The sequence below is a fragment of the Pristiophorus japonicus genome, chromosome 1, assembly GCF_044704955.1.
Source record: "Pristiophorus japonicus isolate sPriJap1 chromosome 1, sPriJap1.hap1, whole genome shotgun sequence".
NCBI lineage: Eukaryota > Metazoa > Chordata > Chondrichthyes > Pristiophoridae > Pristiophorus > Pristiophorus japonicus.
Genome location: NC_091977.1, coordinates 6,375,124 through 6,392,941, shown reverse-complemented (window position 1 = coordinate 6,392,941; position 17,818 = coordinate 6,375,124). Strand labels below are relative to the sequence as shown.

Below are 17,818 nucleotides of genomic sequence, written 5' to 3'. Positions count from 1 at the left end.
GGGAGGGAGGGGGAGTGGGGGGGTAGGGAGGGAGAGGGTGTGGGGGTCGGGAGAGGCGGATAGGTCTAAATAACTTCCACTGCCTCCAGCTGGAGTCAGACACAAACGGCGACATTCCACAAACTGGTGTGTCTGGCTTTAATTCCCCGCCATCCCACTCAGAGAATTTAACCCTTAGAAACACACATTTAAACTTTAGCAGCTGGATTGTAATCGGAATCATTCTCAAATCATTCTGTGGTGTCCATTCTACCCCTCACTGCCCCCCCCACTGCCCATTCTACCCCCACTGCCCCCCTGTGCCCATTCTACCCCCACTGCCCCCCAGTGCCCATTCTACCCCCGGTGCTCATTATACACCCGGTGCCCATTCTACCCCCACTGCCCTCGGTGCCCCTCCTGGTCTTACCAATCCCAGAACACCGTTCTCACTCTGCAGGTGCACGGTGATGTCTGGCCGGATGAAGTTGCTGGCCAGCATGGGCATTCCAATACCCAGGTTTGCTAGAATGTTCCAGTTAAGTCGAATATGGAGCTGAAAGAAATTTAGAATCAACATGTGTGCCGCAACCAGTGGGCCGAAGAGAATCATTCCCTCGAGCCTGGGACCGTACGGGTGCAGTGCCAGCTTCAGTACCACACCTCACCAGTTTCAAGAAAAGGAAAAGGACATTAGGCCCAACAGATCCATGTATATTGGACAGGTCAACCCCACCTACCCACCTTCCCCCATATCCCCAAACCCCACCTTCCCCCATATCCCCCAAACCCCACCTACTCCCCATATCCCCGTATCCCCAAACCCCACCTACCCACTTTCCCCCATCTCCCCAAACCCCACCTACTCCCCATCTCCCCAAACCCCACCTACTCCCCATATCCCCAAACCCCACCTACTCCCCATATCCCCAAACCCCACCTACCCACTTTCCCCATCTCCCCAAACCCCACCTACTCCCCATATCCCCAAACCCACCTACTCCCCATATCCCCCAACCCCCACCTACCCCATATCCCCAAACCCCACCTACTCCCCATATCCCCAAACCCCACCTACTCCCCATATCCCCAAACCCCACCTACTCCCCATATCCCCAAACCCCACCTACACCCCATATCCCCAAACCCCACCTACACCCCATATTCCCAAACCCCACCTACTCCCCATATCCCCAAACCCCACCTACTCCCCATATCCCCAAACCCCACCTACTCCCCATATCCCCAAACCCACCTACTCCCCAGATCCCCAAACCCCACCTACTCCCCATATCCCCAAACCCACCTACTCCCCATATCCCCAAACCCCACCTACTCCCCATCTCCCCAAACCCCACCTACTCCCCATATCCCCAAACCCACCTACTTCTGATATTCCCAAACCCCACCTACTCCCCATATCCCCAAACCCCACCTACCCACTTTCCCCCATCTCCCCAAACCCCACCTTCTCCCCATCTCCCCAAACCCCACCTACTCCCCATATCCCCAAACCCCACCTACCCACTTTCCCCCATCTCCCCAAACCCCACCTACTCCCCATCTCCCCAAACCCCACCTACTCCCCATCTCCCCAAACCCCACCTACCCCCATATCCCCAAACCCACCTACTCCCCATATCCCCAAACCCCACCTACCCCCATATCCCCAAACCCCACCTACCCCCATATCCCCAAACCCCACCTACCCCCCATCTCCCCAAACCCCACCTACTCCCCATCTCCCCAAACTGCACCTACCCCCATGTCCCCAAACCCACCTACCCCCATATCCCAAACCCCACCTACTCCCCATATCCCCAAACCCCACCTACTCCCCATATCCCCAAACCCCACCTACCCCCATATCCCCAAACCCCACCTACTCCCCATATCCCCAAACCCACCTACCCCCATATCCCCAAACCCCACCTACTCCCCATATCCCCAAACCCCACCTACCCCCATATCCCCAAACCCCACCTACTCCCCATATCCCCAAACCCCACCTACTCCCCATATCCCCAAACCCACCTACCCCCATATCCCCAAACCCCACCTACTCCCCATATCCCCAAACCCCACCTACCCCCATATCCCCAAACCCCACCTACCCCCATATCCCCAAACCCACCTACTCCCCGTATCCCCAAACCCCACCTACTCCCCATATCCCCAAATCCTCAAACCACACCTACTCCTCAATCCCCAAAGCCCACCTACTCCCCATCTCCCCAAACCCCACCTACTCCCCATATCCCCCAAACCCCACCTACTCTCCATATCCCCAAACCCACCTACTCCCCAAACCCCACCTGCTCCCCATATCCCCAAACCCCACCTACTCCCCATATCCCCAAACCCACCGACCCACCTCCCCTCTATATCCCTCACTCCCTCCTCTCTCTAATCGTCTCCTGACTCCATTAACACTCTGCTTCAGTGTCCTCCTGGTAACTGATTCCACAACTTCATTACCCTCTGGGTGAACGAGTCCCCCAGCCTTCCTGCCTCACTCCCAACTTCCCAACGTTTAACGCATATTCCCTGGGATTCGAATCCTTCACCACAGGGGGCGTTTTGCCTGGATCGTGTAAGTTGATTCCCTTCGGAACCTGGAAAAGTCCAACAGGTTACCCCGGAGTCTCCTCTATCCAAAGAAAACCAACCCAACCACCTTGACCTTTTCACAGAGCTGAAATTCCCAATACATTGAGACATCTTCATGGCCCACCCTCTATGCCCTCCCAAGGGCAGTCACACATGTGCTATCAATTGATTTGGGCTGTACATAGCTGCACTTATACAGCAACACAACACCAGGACATTTGTATTCATCTGTCTGATAATATAACCAGTGCCTTATCGCTACTGCAACCACACACTTTACTCGTGGGTTCAATCATAACTTCGATCTCTCTCCTGATCACACTGTCCCATTTAACACACGATAATCCCCCGATCTCTCTCCCCTACGTCGGGTAGAATGTGGGAGTCCGGCCAGGAGTGCGTTGGAATAGTCAAGTCTAGAGGTAACAAAGGCATGGGATGAGGGCTTCAGCAGCGGATGAGCTGAGGCAGAGGCGGAGACGGGCGATGTTACAGGAGGTGGAAAAAGGCGATCTTAGCTATGCTGCGGAAATGTGGTCGAAAGATTATTTCAGGGTCAAATATGACATCAAGTTTGGGAACAGTGCGGTCCAGCCTCAGTCAGAAGTTGGGGTGAGGGATGGAGTCAGTGGTCAGGGAACGGAGTTTGTGGCGGGGACCGAAAACAATGGCTTCGGTCTTCCCAATATTCAATGGGAGAAAATTTCTGCTCATCCAGAACTGGATGTCGGACAGGCAGTCTGACAATTTAGAGACCGAGGAGGGGTCGAGAGAAGTGGTGGCGAGGTAGAGCTGGGTCATCAGCGTACATGTGGGAACTGACTCCGTGTTTCCGGATGAATTCTCCAAAGGGCAGCAGGTAAGATGTAGGAGGGGCCAAGGATAGATCCTTGGGGAACACCAGAGCTAACGATGCAGGAGTGGGAAGAGAATCCTGGTGATTCTCTGGCGACGATTAGATAGATAAGAATGGAACCAGGTGAGTGCAGTCCCACCCAGCTGGACGCTGGTGGAGAGGCGTTGGAGGAGGATGGAGTGGTCAGCTGTGTCAAAGGCTGCAGACAGGTCCAGGAGGATGAGGAGGGATATTTTACCACAGTCACAGTCACACAGGATGTCATTTGTGACTCTGATGAGAGACGTTTCAGTACTGTGGCAGGGGCAGATCCAGATTGGAGGCATTCAAACATGGAGTTGCTGGAAAGATGGGCCCAGAATTTGGGAGGCTGCAACACACTGAAGGACTTGAGAGGAAAGGGAGGTTGGAGATGGGGCGATAGTTTGAAAGGACACACTATAATCCCCGAACTCTCTCCCGATCACACTGTCCCCTGTAACACACTACACCCCAGATCCCTCGGCCATGACGAGCCTGTAGAGCCAGCCAGTAGCAGTGCGCTGACTTCACGCACGGTAAAAGGATACCATACATACCGTCCTCGAACTCGAGTGCTGCTCTACGAATGATGCGCTCCCTCACAATGTCAGCTTCAGTCGTGGGCTTGGGATTGCAGTCGCCCGGCTTTCGAAGAGTTCGTCTCTAAACATAAACAACATCTTACTAGTTCCGACGAAGGGTCATCGACCTGAAACGTTAACGCTGTTTCTCTCTCCACAGACGCTGCCTGACCCGCTGGGTACTTCCTGCGTTTTCCGTTTCTAGATCTGACAAGGACCACAGCGTGGAATTTCTGGAAGGGTGCAGTGTGGGGTCCACAACAGCCACCGCAGGGGAGGGTCCCGGGTTCTGTCCGGACCTGTTGGGAGATATCGCAGCCCAACCTGGTCCTGTCCTCACGTGGGATCAGGAGCAGGAACCCTAGGATTAGGAGCGGGAACTCTGGGGGGTTGGGAGCGAGAACCCTGGGATCGAGAGCAGGCAACCCCGGAATAGGAGCAGGAACTCCGGGATCGGGAACCCTGGGATCGGGAGCAGGAACCTTGGGATCGGGATCGGGAACCCTGGGATCGAGAGCAGGCAACCCCGGAATAGGAGCAGGAACTCCGGGATCGGGAACCCTGGGATCGTGATCGGAAACCCTGGGATCGGGAACTCTGGGATCAGGAATCCTGGGATTGGGAGAGAGAACTCTGGGATCGGGAGCAGGAACCCCCAGAACAGGAGCAGGAACACCGGGATTGGGAACCCTGGGATCGGGAGCAGGAACCCCGGGATTGGGAGCAGGACCCCCAGGATGGGGAACCCAGGGATCGGGAGCAGGAACCCAGCTGTCAGGAACCCTAGGATCGGGAGCGGGAACCCCAGGATCGGGAGCAGGGCCCTGGGATCGGGAGCGGGCACCCTGGGATCGGGAACCCTGGCAGCAGGAACTCCGGGATCAGGAGCAGGAACCCCGGGATCGGGAACCCTGGGATCGGAAGCAGGAACCCTGGGATCTGGAGCAGGAACCCCGGGATCGGGAACGCCGGGATCAGGAGTGGGAACCCTGGGATTGGGAGCAGGAACCCTGGGATTGGGAACTCTGGGATCAGGAATCTGGGATTGGGAACCCTGGGATCGGGAGCGGGAACTCCGGGATCGGGAGCAGGAAACTGCGGGATCAGGAACCCTGGGATCGGGATCACCGGGATCGGGAACGGAAACCCCTGGATCAGGAACCCTTGGATTGGGAACCCTGGGATAGGAAACAGGAACCTCGGAATTGGGAACCCTGGGATAAGGAGCAGGAACCCCGGTGTCGGGATCGGGAACCCTGGGATCGGAAACGGAACCCCAGGATCAAGAAACCCGGGATCGGGAGCGGAAACCCCAGGATCAGGAATTCCGGGATTGGAAGCAGGAACCTGGGATCGTGAGCAGGAACCCTGGGATCAGGAGCAGGAACCCTGGGATTGGGAACCCCGGGATCAGGATCAGGAACCCTGGGATCGGGAACACCGGGATCGGGACGGGAGAGGGAACACCGGGATCTGGAGTGGGAGCCCTGAGATCAGGAATTGGAACCCCGGGATCAGGAGCGGGAATGCTGGGATTGGGAACCCTGGGATCAGGAGCGGAAACCCTGGGATCAGGAGTGGGAAGTCCTGGATCGGGAGTGGGAACCCTGGGATCAGGAGCGGAGACCCTGGGATCGGGAGCGGGAAGCCCTGGATCGGGAGTGGGAACCCTGGGATCGGGAGCGGGAACCATGGGATCGGGAGCGGGAACCCTGGGCAATCCCCAGGATCAGGAGCGGGGACCCTGGGATCGGGAGCGGGGAACCCTGGGCGATCCCTGGGATCAGGAGCAGGAACTCTGGGATCAGGAGGGGAAACCCTGGGATTGGGAACCCTGGGATCGGGAGCGGGAACCCTGGGTGATCCCGGGGATCAGGAGCAGGAACTCTGGGTTCAGGAGCGGAAACCCTGGGAACGGGAGCGGGAACCCTGGGATCGGGAGCGGGGAACCCTGGGCGATCCCCGGGATCAGGAGCGGGAACCCTGGGCTCGGGAGCGGGAACCCTGGGCGATCCCTGGGATCAGGAGCAGGAGCCCTTATGCAGCCGAGAACGGAAACCCACCAGTTGGTAAGAAGGGAAACAAGCGAGGCCCCCCCCCGGCGATAACTCTCCAGTGTAATGTGCCGCCCGGTTACACTTTAGTCTGGTGTATGTTTCTTGCCACCCTCCTCCATCCCACACGTCATCGTCACATTTCGGCAACTAGCTCCACCCTCTGTCTGTACGACCATCTGTAATACACACCCGCTCATCCCAGGGACGCTCTCGGACTACTGAGCCCTCCCTGCAGCAAACCATCTCGCTTCCGGGCCGCTGCTGGCCTCCCCACGTACCTCATGGTGCGCCGTTCACAGAGACCATCTTTCTGAGAGTGCCTCACTATGGATTACTTTCAGCTACAGTCTCTCGTTACATAAGAAAACATGGCAACAAACAATAATAACGTGTATTTATATAGCGCCTTTAACGCAGTGTTATGGGATAAAAAAAATTGACACCGAGCCGCCGAAGTAGCAATTAGCGCAGGTGACCAAAAGCTTGGTCAAAGATTTAAGGAGCGTCTTGAAGGAGGGAAGAGAGGCCGAGAGGTTTAGGGAGGGAATTTCAGAGCTTGGGGCCCAGGCGACTGAAGGCACCGATGGTGGAGCGATTATAATCAGCGATGCTCAAGAGGGCAGAATGAGGAATTAGAGGAGTGCAGACACCTCGGGGGGTTGTGGGTCTGGAGGAGATTACAGAGATAGGGAGGGGCGAGGGCCATGGAGGGATTTGAAAACAAGGACGAGAATTTTGATATCGAGACGCTGCTGAACCGGGAGCCAATGTAGATCAGTGAGCACAGGGGGTGATGGATGAGCGGGACTTGTTGCGAGTTAGGATACGGGGCAGTGAGCACAGTGGGTGATGGGTGAGCGGGACTCGGTGCGAGTTAGGACACGGGTCAGCGAGCACAGGGGGTGATGGGTGAGCGGGACTCGGTGCGAGTTAGGACATGGGCAGCCGAGTTTTGGATCACCTCTAGTTTACATAGGGTAGAATGTGCGAGGCCGGCCAATAGTCAAGTCTAGAGCTAACAAAGGCATGGATGAGGGTTTCAGCTGCGGGTGAGCTGAGACGGGGGCGGAGACGGGCGATGTTACGGAGGTGGAATTAGGCGGTCTGCGTGATGCTGTGGATATGTCTTTGAGTATTGGTCGAGGGTACCAGGATAACCAGCTTCTCCAAATCGTGTCACCGGATCGCTAACATCCACCTGAACAGGCAGCTCGGGCCTTGGTCAAACTCCTCAGCGGACGGACTGTGCCTCAGACAAGACAGCACTCTCCACGTGCGGAAATGTCATGCACTATACTGGAAAAGAACCAAAGAAATCTGCAGCACGGAAGGAGGCCATTTGGCCCATCGTATCCACACCGGCCGACCAAGAGTTATCCAGCCTAATCCCACTCTCCAGCTCCCGGTCCGTAGCCCTGTAGGTTACGGCACTTCAGCTGTATATCCAAGTACTTTTTAAATGCGATGAGGGTTTCTGCCTTTATCACTCTTTCAGGCAGTGAGTTCCAGACCCCCCATCACCCTCTGGAGGGAAAAACAAAAGTTCTCCTGAGCACTCCTCTAATCTTTCTACCAATTACTTTAAATCTACGGCCCCTAGTTATTGACCTCTCGAAGCGAGGATGACTTGCTTCCACGCCGAAAGGGATGAGCTCACAGGTGTTTCAATGAAGGACCTAATATTCCAGATCCCGAACTACATCCTGAAGGGTGGAAGATGCCTGTGCGTGGATTTTTTTAACATGGGGTGATTCGTTGCACACCAGCCACCACACGGGGCTTGACAGAGCTAGGTCTTGGTCCAGTGGCAAGGGTTAACCAGGACGACTGGAGACCTGCTCTGCTGCACGGACCTAGTGCACACACATATCGCAGTGTGGGCTGGGCCCGTGCTGCACCTGGGCCCTCGCCTCTCCTGGGCCCCGATCACGTCCCTCGACAATCTCTCGCCGCTCCTTCGCCCCGACCTCGCCGCTCCAGCTGTACCTGCCCACGCTGCAGTCAGCCGTCGCCCTCCTGCAGCAGCACGCGCTGCTCCCTGCAGTGGTATACCGCCGCATGCTGCTCCCTCCAATGGCCCCGGCCCTGCTGATGGTCTTGCAGGCCGGGACCGTGCTGATTTCCGGGCTGGGCCGTCACACACTGCTTGAACCCTCGACCTTCCGGCCCAAAGTGTTCCACTGAGCCAATCTGCCATGCGCATGACCAGCAGCGAGCCCAATGCAGCCACCCTCGGGGGCAATCCATCAGCTAAAGAAACCCATCAACTGATCTTTTATCCAGTGGCTGCACCTGGCAGCTTGCTGTGCAGAGAATAGCTTGCCACCAGAGCAGCTACAGTAATGCATTAACTGTGAGACACCAGGACAAGTGATGAGCTCATATATAAACGCAGGTTGTTTCTTCCTGAAGCTGTACATAAGAACTTAAGAATTAGGAGCAGAAGTCGGCCTTCCGGCCCCTCGAGCCTGCTCTGTCATTCAATGAGATCATGGCTGATCTTCGACCTCAACTCCATGTGCATGAAACACAAAAGGTTAGTATGCAGGCACAGCAAGTGATCAGGAAGGCCAATGGTATCTTGGCCTTTATTGCAAAGGGGATGGAGTACAAAAGCAGGGAAGTCTTGCTACAGTTATACAGTATTGGTGAGGCCACACCTGGAATACTGCGTGCAGTTTTGGTTTCCTTATTTACGAAAGGATATACTTGCTTTGAAGACAGTTCAGAGAAGGTTCACTCGGTTGATTCCGGAGATGAGGCGGTTGACTTATGAGGAAAGGTTGAGTAAGTTGGGCCTCTACTCATTGGAATTCAGAAGAATGAGAGGTGATCTTATCGAACGTATAAGGTAATGAAGGGGCTTGACAAGGTGGATGCAGAGAGGATGTTTCCACTGATGGAGGAGACTAGAACTAGGGGGCATAATCTTAGAATAAGGGGCCACCCATTTAAAACTGAGATGAGGAGGAATTTCTTCTCTCAGAGGGTTGTAAATCTGTGGAATTTGCTGCCTCAGAGAGCTGTGGAAGCTGGGACATTGAATAAATTTAAGACAGAGATAGACAGTTTCTTAACCGATAAGGGAATAAGGGGTTATGGGGAGTGGGCAGGGAAGTGGAGCTGAGTCCATGATCAGATCAGCCATGATCGTATTAAGTGGCATATGGCCTACTCCTGCTCCTATTTCTTAGAGAAACATATAAAATCGATGCAGGAGTCGGCCATTCGGCCCTTCGAGCCTGCACCACCATTCAATAAGATCATGGCTGATCATTCACCTCAGTACCCCTTTCCTGCTTTCTCTCCATTCCCCTTGATCTCTTTAGCCGTAAGGGCCATATCTAACTCCCTCTTGAATATATCCAATGAACTGGCATCAACAACTCTCTGCGGTAGGGAATTCCACAGGTTAACAACTCTCTGAGTGAAGAAGTTTCTCCTCATCTCAGTCCTAAATGGCCTACTCCTTATCCTAAGACTATGTCCCCTGGTTCTGGACTTCCCCAACATCGGGAACATTCTTCCCGCATCAAACCTGTCCAGTCCCATCAGAATCTTATATGTTTCTATGAGATCCCCTCTCATCCTTCTAAACTCCAGTGAATAAAAGCCCAGTTGATACAATCTCTCCTCATATGTCAGTCCAGCCATCCCTGGAATCAGTCTGGTGAACCTTCGCTGCCATTTGAACTTTTGAAAGGTCCCGCACAAGAGATTGGTGTACAAAATCAAGGCGCATGGTACTGGGGGTAATGTACTGACGTGGATAGAGAACTGGTTGGCAGACAGGAAGCAGAGAGTCGGGATAAACCGGTCCTTTTCAGAATGGCAGGCAGTGACTAGTGGGGTGCCACAGGGCTCAGTGCTGGGACCCCAGCTATTTACAATATACATTAATGATTTAGATGAAGGAATTGAATGTAATATCTCCAAGTTTGCAGATGACACTAAACTGGGTGGCGGTGTGAGCTGTGAGGAGGATGCTAAGAGGCTGCAGGGTGACTTGGACAGGTTAGGTGAGTGGGCAAATGCATGGCAGATGCAGTATAATATGGATAAATGTGAGATTATCCATTTTGGGGGCAAAAATACGAAGGCAGAATATTATCTGAATGGCAGCAGATTAGGAAAAGGGGAGGTGCAACGAGACCTGGGTGTCATGGTACATCAGTCACTGAAAGTTGGCATACAGGTACAGCAGGCAGTGAATAGCATGTTGGCCTTCATAGCTAGGTTTGAGTATAGGAGCAGGGAGGTCTTACTGCAGTTGTACAGGGCCTTGGTGAGACCTCACCTGGAATATTGTGTTCAGTTTTGGTCTCCTAATCTGAGAAAGGACGCTTGTCAAAAGCTTTTTGAAAGTCCAAATACACCACATCCACTGGTTCTCCCTTGTCCACTCTACTAGTTACATCCTCAAAAAATTCCAGAAGATTCGTCAAGCATGATTTCCCTTTCATAAATCCATGCTGACTTGGTCCGATCCTGTCACCGCTTTCCAAATGAGCTGCTATTTCATCTTTAATGATTGATTCCAACATTTTCCCCACTACTGATGTCAGGCTAACTGGTCTATAATTACCCGTTTTCTCCCTCCCTCCTTTTTTAAAAAGTGGTGTTATATTAGCTACCTTCCAGTCCATAGGGACTGATCCAGAGTTGATAGACTGTTGGAAAATGATCACCAATGCATCCACTATTTCTAGGGCCACTTCCTTAAGTACTCTGGGATGCAGACTATCAGGCCCCGGGGATTTATTGGCCTTCAATTTCATCAATTTCCCTAACACAATTTCCTGCCTAATAAGGATATCCTTCAGTTCCTCCTTCTCACTAGACCCACTGTCCCCTAGTACATCCAGAAGGCTATTTATGACTTCCTTCGTGAAGACAGAACCAAAGTATTTGTTCAATTGGTCTGCCATTTCTTTGTTCCCCATTATAAATTCACCTGAATCCGACTGCAAGGGACCTACGTTTGTCTTCACTAATCTTTTTCTCTTCAAATATCTATAGAAGCTTTTGCAGTCAGTTTTCATGTTCCCTGCAAGCTTCATCTCGTACTCTATTTTCCCGCTCCTAATTAAATCCTTATTCCTCCAATGCTGAATTCTAAATTTCTCCCAGTCCTCAGGTTTGCTGCTTTTTCTGGCCAATTTATATGCATCTTCCTTGCTTTTAACATTATCCTTAATTTCCCTTGTTAGCCACGGTTGAGCCATATGTTCTTCTGAGCTCCTATATAAACACAGGTTGTTTCTTCCTGAAGCTGTACATAAGACCATAAGAAACAGGAGCAGGAGTCAGCCATTCGGCCCTTCGAGCCTGCTCCACCATTCAATAAGATCATGGCTGATCTTCGACCTCAACTCCACTTTCCCGCTCTATCCCCGTATCCCAAATGTGCCATTATCAGTATCATTGTACCGTTATTCAGAGGCGGCCCTCCTGAATATTCCAGCCGTGCCCGGCTCACCTCAATCCGCTTCTCGTACTGCTTGCCCTTTATGACTCTCTGCACGTATATACTGGGTGTGTGCACGTCTTCAGGGGCAAACGCCCCAGTCTCAACAATCTCCTCGACCTGTTGGACAGGAGAGACACCACATGTGCGTTAACCAACAAACGCTCCTCCCTCAGTTTCCCCCTCGACCCTCCCGAATTCCCACATTTTTGTTTCGCAGACGCCTCCATCAGCAATCTCATCCAAGTGACCGATCTCTACGTGTGAGCGCAGACTGAGAGTTTCACGGTTTCATTGGGCCCCGAGAGACACCAGAGCCTATTGCAACTCTGACCTCGCTCGATTGCCACACAAAAACGTCTCGCTTCCAGTTGAACGTTCGAACGTCTTGCGCCCGAGTCCTCCTCAGAAGCCAGGTGTGCAGCACGGACCAGAACAGTCCCAACATTGCCAACTGCACTCGGAAAGGACCCAGGCAGCCGAGCAAGGAGTGGACAATTCACCCTCCTGCAGCACTGAGGCTGGGTTAAAGGCAGATTCTGGCCCAGTGTAGAGGGAGCTTTACTCTGTATCTAACGCCCTGTACCTGCCCTGGGACTGTTTGATGGGTCAGTGTAGAGGGAGCTTTACTCTGTATCTAACGCCCTGTACCTGCCCTGGGACTGTTTGATGGGTCAGTGTAGAGGGAACTTTACTCTGTATCTAACGCCCTGTACCTGCCCTGGGACTGTTTGATGGGTCAGTGTAGAGGGAGCTTTACTCTGTATCTAACCCCCTGTACCTGCCCTGGGACTGTTTGATGGGTCAGTGTAGAGGGAACTTTACTCTATATCTAACGCCCTGTACCTGCCCTGGGACTGTTTGATGGGTCAGTGTAGAGGGAACTTTACTCTGTATCTAATGCCCTGTACCTGCCCTGGGACTGTTTGATGGGTCAGTGTAGAGGGAGCTTTACTCTGTATATTACCCCCTGTACCTGCCCTGGGAGTGTTTGATGGGACAGTGTAGAGGGAACTTTACTCTGTATCTAACCCCCTGTACCTGCCCTGAGAGTGTTGATGGGACAGTGTAGAGGGAGCTTTACTCTGTATCTAACCCCCTGTACCTGCCCTGGGAGTGTTTGATGGGACAGTGTAGAGGGAACTTTACTCTGTATCTAACGCCCTGTACCTGCCCTGGGACTGTTTGATGGGTCAGTGCAGAGGGAACTTTACTCTGTATCTAACGCCCTGTACCTGCCCTGGGAGTGTTTGATGGGACAGTGTAGAGGGAGCTTCACTCTGTATCTAACCCCATGCTGTACCTGCCCTGGTTTCATGTCTCACCTTGATGTGCACTGAAGGTAAACACAGTCTAGCCCTTTACGTCCCAGTGTTCTACCTCACTGATGAGTCAATTTCTTATCAATGACCGGATCCTTTCTGATGCTCCCTGGAAGCACAGTGCTGTTGTTTTTGCTATGGCTGGGAACGTAAAGATGGATGTGTTTGCTCTGGGCACAGGGCTAGCAGAGTCTTCCAGTGACTACGCGATGGAACACATGATTGAGTTAAACATTCACATGAATCCGGTATTCTTCAATGAATATTTACTGATAAAAGCCAATCAAACTTCAAACACAAGATTGGCCTCTCCCCCCAGCTCCGCCTCTGAGCAGTAGCTCCTTTCATTTCCTTTGCCCAGATATGCATCAGTGACTGAAGAGCTGCTCCGGTTGCTAGGTTACCCCCACCCGCTTCATCTCCCCTCCGTATGCCTGGTGTCTGACGCAGTGTAATTTACACACACCGTGAGATGGGAGCAGGCAGCTGATTGATGGCTGCTGTTAGATACACGTCTGGTGCAGGATTCAGGGTAGTTTTAGCAAACATGTGTCTGTTTATCACACACACACACACACACACACACACTCGCTCTGTAAAGCTCCCTCTACAGGTTACAAAAAGCTTCTATGTTAAAATTACTGCACATGCGCGCACACATGTAGATAGGCACGCAGACACGCGTGTGCGCGCAGACATGTACAGAAACACGTGTGCACATACAGACATATGTAGACACACACCTGCACACACGCACAGTCAGGTAGACATGTACAGACACACACATACACAGACATGTACACACAGAGACAAAGACATGTACAGACACACGTGTACACACACACACACACAGACAAAGACATGTACAGACACATGTGTACACAGACAAAGACATGTACAGACACACATGTGCACACACACACACAAAAGACATGTACAGACACGTGTACACACACACAGACAAAGACATGTACAGACACATGTGTACACACACACAAAGACATGTACAGACACACATGTGCACACACACACACAAAAGACATGTACAGACACATGTGTACACACACACAGACAAAGACATGTACAGACACACATGTGCACACACACACAAAAGACATGTACAAACACACATGTGAGCATACACACACACACACACACAATGTACACAGACAGACGAATACAGACACACGTACCTCCACCACAGTCACTTTGGCAGCTTTACACATGGGCTGGTTGAAGTTCCGTGCAGTTTTCCTGAAAGGGGAACAGACAGATGTGAGGGTGCAGTCCTGCAGCACTGAGCTGATCCCGACGCAGTCTTCACAGGCCAGGTCTGTCACCTCTCCTGGGAGAATGGACGCAGCGCCCTGCCGTACCATAACCTGCTGCAGCGTCTCTGCCCCTCCCCCGAGCCACCCGGAGCACACAGACTCCGTCAGGACAGTTCCACAGCCACAGAACAGCCTCTGCAGCTCTGCAAAGGGGCCATTCATTGTGTGTGACCCGAGATGGCCAGTGGGCAACTATTCCACCTTGGGAGGAATTACAATTCTGTCCTCAACCGACAACCACCCACACATGCACGCACCCACACCCACACACACACACAAGAAAGTCTCGCACAATTGCAACAGGAATCTTGGGGCACCACACATGGTCAGCATCAAACAACCGCTTAAACTGGCCTTCTTGTACTCGGGTCCTGGTTAGGGCAGTGGGTTGCATTCTGGCCTCTCACCTCAGGGATCTGGGTTTGACTGAACTCAAACGCGACAAGAATTAGGAGCAGGAGTCAGCCATTCGGCCCCTCGAGCCTGCTCCGACATTGGCTGACCTTTGACCTCCACTGCACTTTACCCGCCCGATCCCCATAACCCTCGAGTCTCCCAACGATGAAAGCATCCTGTGCTGACAAGAGTTTCATGCAGACATCGACGACGAGATTCAACATCGCCTCCAGTGCGCCAGTGCAGCCTTCGGCCGCCTGGGGAAAAGACCAGGCCCTCAAACCTACCACCAAGCTCATGGTCTACAGGACTGTAGTAATACCCGCCCTCCTGTATGGCTCAGAGACATGGATCATGTACAGTAGACACCTCAAGTTGCTGGAGAAATATCACCAACGATGTCTCCGCAAGATCCTACAAATCCCCCGGGAGGACAGACGCACCAACGTTAGCGTCCTCGACCAGGCCAACATCCCCAGCATCGAAGCACTGACCACACTTGATCAGCTCCGCTGGGCAGGCCACATTGTCCGCATGCCTGACACGAGACTCCCAAAGCAAGCGCTCTACTCGGAACTCCTTCACGGCAAACGAGCCAAAGGTGGGCAGAGGAAACGTTACAAGGACACCCTCAAAGCCTCCCTGATAAAGTGCAACATCCCCACTAACACCTGGGAGTCCCTGGCCAAAGACCGGCCTAAGTGGAGGAAGTGCATCCGGGAGGGCGCTGAGCACCTCGAGTCTCGTCGCCGAGAGCATGCAGAAATCAAACGCAGGCAGCGGAAGGAGCGTGCGGCAAACCAGTCCCACCCTCCCCTTCCCTCAACCACTGTCTGGCCCACCTGTGACAGGGACTGTGGTTCTCGTATGGGACTGTTCAGTCACCAGGACTCATTTTGAGTGGAAGCAAGTCTTCCTCGATTCCGAGGGACTGCCTATGATGATGATGTAAAATGAGTGGCTGGTCTGGCCTCAGCCCACAGGACTAACGAGAAAACCCACACACAGTTAACCCGTGTCCTGTTCAATGGCCCCCACTCCCCCCCCACTCCCGGGAGCACCGTGAAGCCCCCACTAACCACACGATGCCAAAAGCTGGAGCGAGCTTTAGCTCAGCATCAACAGCGCATCACTGAGCACAAAGTAACACCTCTGTCTCGATCCCATCAGGTTCTCCCCCTGCCCGTCCACCGGGATTGTGCTGCTGATTTACCGGAATACAACGTTCCCAGCCCGATCCGCCTTCCAGGCCTTGATCAGCGCAAAGTCCCCTGTGATTCCGCGCTCCATGATGTAGTGTCGACCATTGAACTCCCGCACCTGGGGACAAGCAGCAAGCATTCAGCAAAACATGTGATGGTCAGAATACAGAGCGTATCGGGGGGGGGCGGTGTGAGGTGGGGTGAGGGGGGGGTGTGAGGTGGGGTGAGGGGGTGTGAGGGGGAGGGGGAGTGAGGGGGGGGTGTGAGGTGGGGTGAGGGGGTGTGAGGGGGAGGGGGAGTGAGGGGGGGGGTGTGAGGTGGGGTGAGGGGGTGTGAGGGGGAGGGGGAGTGAGGGGGGGGGTGTGAGGTGGGGTGATGGGGTAACCCAGGCGCACTCACCTCTCTGGGTTCACTTGCAATGCGGACGCTGCCATCCTTGTTGTACATGATTGGCGCCCCTCCTGCCTCGATAAGTGTGCCGTACGCTGTCGGTGTGAAGAATGCTGGGATGCCCGCACCACCAGCTCGAATCCTTTCCGCCAAAGTTCCCTAACAGGATACGGGGGTGAATAGTCAGCTGGAGAGCACTTCGTGTAACGTCGATCAAACACTCCCAGGGCAGGTACAGGGGGTTAGATACAGAGTAAAGCTCCCTCTACACTGTCCCATCAAACACTCCCAGGGCAGGTACAGGGGGTTAGATACAGAGTAAAGCACCCTCTACACTGTTCCATCAAACACTCCCAGGGCAGGTACAGGGGGTTAGATACAGAGTAAAGCTCCCTCTACACTGTTCCATCAAACACTCTCAGGGCAGGTACAGTGGGTTAGGTACAGAGTGAAGCTCCCTCTACACTGTCCCATCAAACACTCCCAGGGCAGGAACAGGGGGTTAGATACAGAGTAAAGCTCCCTCTACACTGTCCCATCAAACACTCCCAGGGCAGGTACAGGGGGTTAGATACAGAGTAAAGCTCCCTCTACACTGTCCCATCAAACACTCCCAGGGCAGGTACAGCACGGGGTTAGATACAGAGTAAAGCTCCCTCTACACTGTCCCATCAAACACTCCCAGGGCAGGTACAGGGGGTTAGATAATGAGTAAAGCTCCCTCTACACTGTCCCATCAAACACTCCCAGGGCAGGTACAGGGGGTTAGATACAGAGTAAAGCTCCCTCTACACTGTCCCATCAAACACTCCCAGGGCAGGTACAGTATGGGTTAGATACAGAGTAAAGCTCCCTCTACACTGTTCCATCAAACACTCTCAGGGCAGGTACAGTGGGTTAGGTACAGAGTGAAGCTCCCTCTACACTGTCCCATCAAACACTCCCAGGGCAGGAACAGGGGGTTAGATACAGAGTAAAGCTCCCTCTACACTGTCCCATCAAACACTCCCAGGGCAGGTACAGGGGGTTAGATACAGAGTAAAGCTCCCTCTACACTGTCCCATCAAACACTCCCAGGGCAGGTACAGCACGGGGTTAGATACAGAGTAAAGCTCCCTCTACACTGTCCCATCAAACACTCCCAGGGCAGGTACAGGGGGTTAGATACAGAGTAAAGCTCCCTCTACACTGTCCCATCAAACACTCCCAGGGCAGGTACAGCACGGGGTTAGATACAGAGTAAAGCTCCCTCTGCACTGTCCCGTCACACACTATTTATTTCTGCCAGGACACTTTACTGATATTGGCAATGAATTTACAACCATCATTAGCTCAGGGAGATTTCTTACCTGTGGGGTCAGCTCGACCTCCAGCTCCCCAGCGAGATACTGTCGCTCAAACTCTGCATTCTCACCCACGTACGACGCAATCATCCGTTTGATCTGCTTGGTGTGTAGCAGAAGGCCCAGACCGAAATTATCCACTCTGTATGGAGACCAAGAGGGCAGTGGTTCAGTCATAACTGTGATTCCCCCCTCGCACTCCCCCACCTCTCCCACTGCACTCCCCCCACCCCTCCCCCCACCCCGTCCCCCCACCTCGCCAC

The 17,818-nt window shown here is 53.4% G+C and overlaps 1 protein-coding gene across 2 annotated transcripts in view; it reads right to left on the bottom strand.

Moving 5' to 3' along the window:
* The window catches only part of oxct1a (3-oxoacid CoA transferase 1a), a 115,908-nt gene that overhangs the window by 43,377 nt on the left and 54,713 nt on the right, over nt 1-17,818 (bottom strand). For both annotated transcript variants that reach the window (XM_070877169.1, XM_070877175.1), the window contains exons 4-10: nt 17,562-17,697; nt 16,222-16,371; nt 15,834-15,940; nt 14,087-14,147; nt 11,584-11,691; nt 4,015-4,129; nt 410-504 (exon numbers count right to left, since the gene is read on the bottom strand). In XM_070877169.1, coding sequence (XP_070733270.1) covers nt 410-504; nt 4,015-4,129; nt 11,584-11,691; nt 14,087-14,147; nt 15,834-15,940; nt 16,222-16,371; nt 17,562-17,697 — 772 coding nt within the window. The remainder of the gene's footprint in view (nt 1-409; nt 505-4,014; nt 4,130-11,583; nt 11,692-14,086; nt 14,148-15,833; nt 15,941-16,221; nt 16,372-17,561; nt 17,698-17,818) is intronic.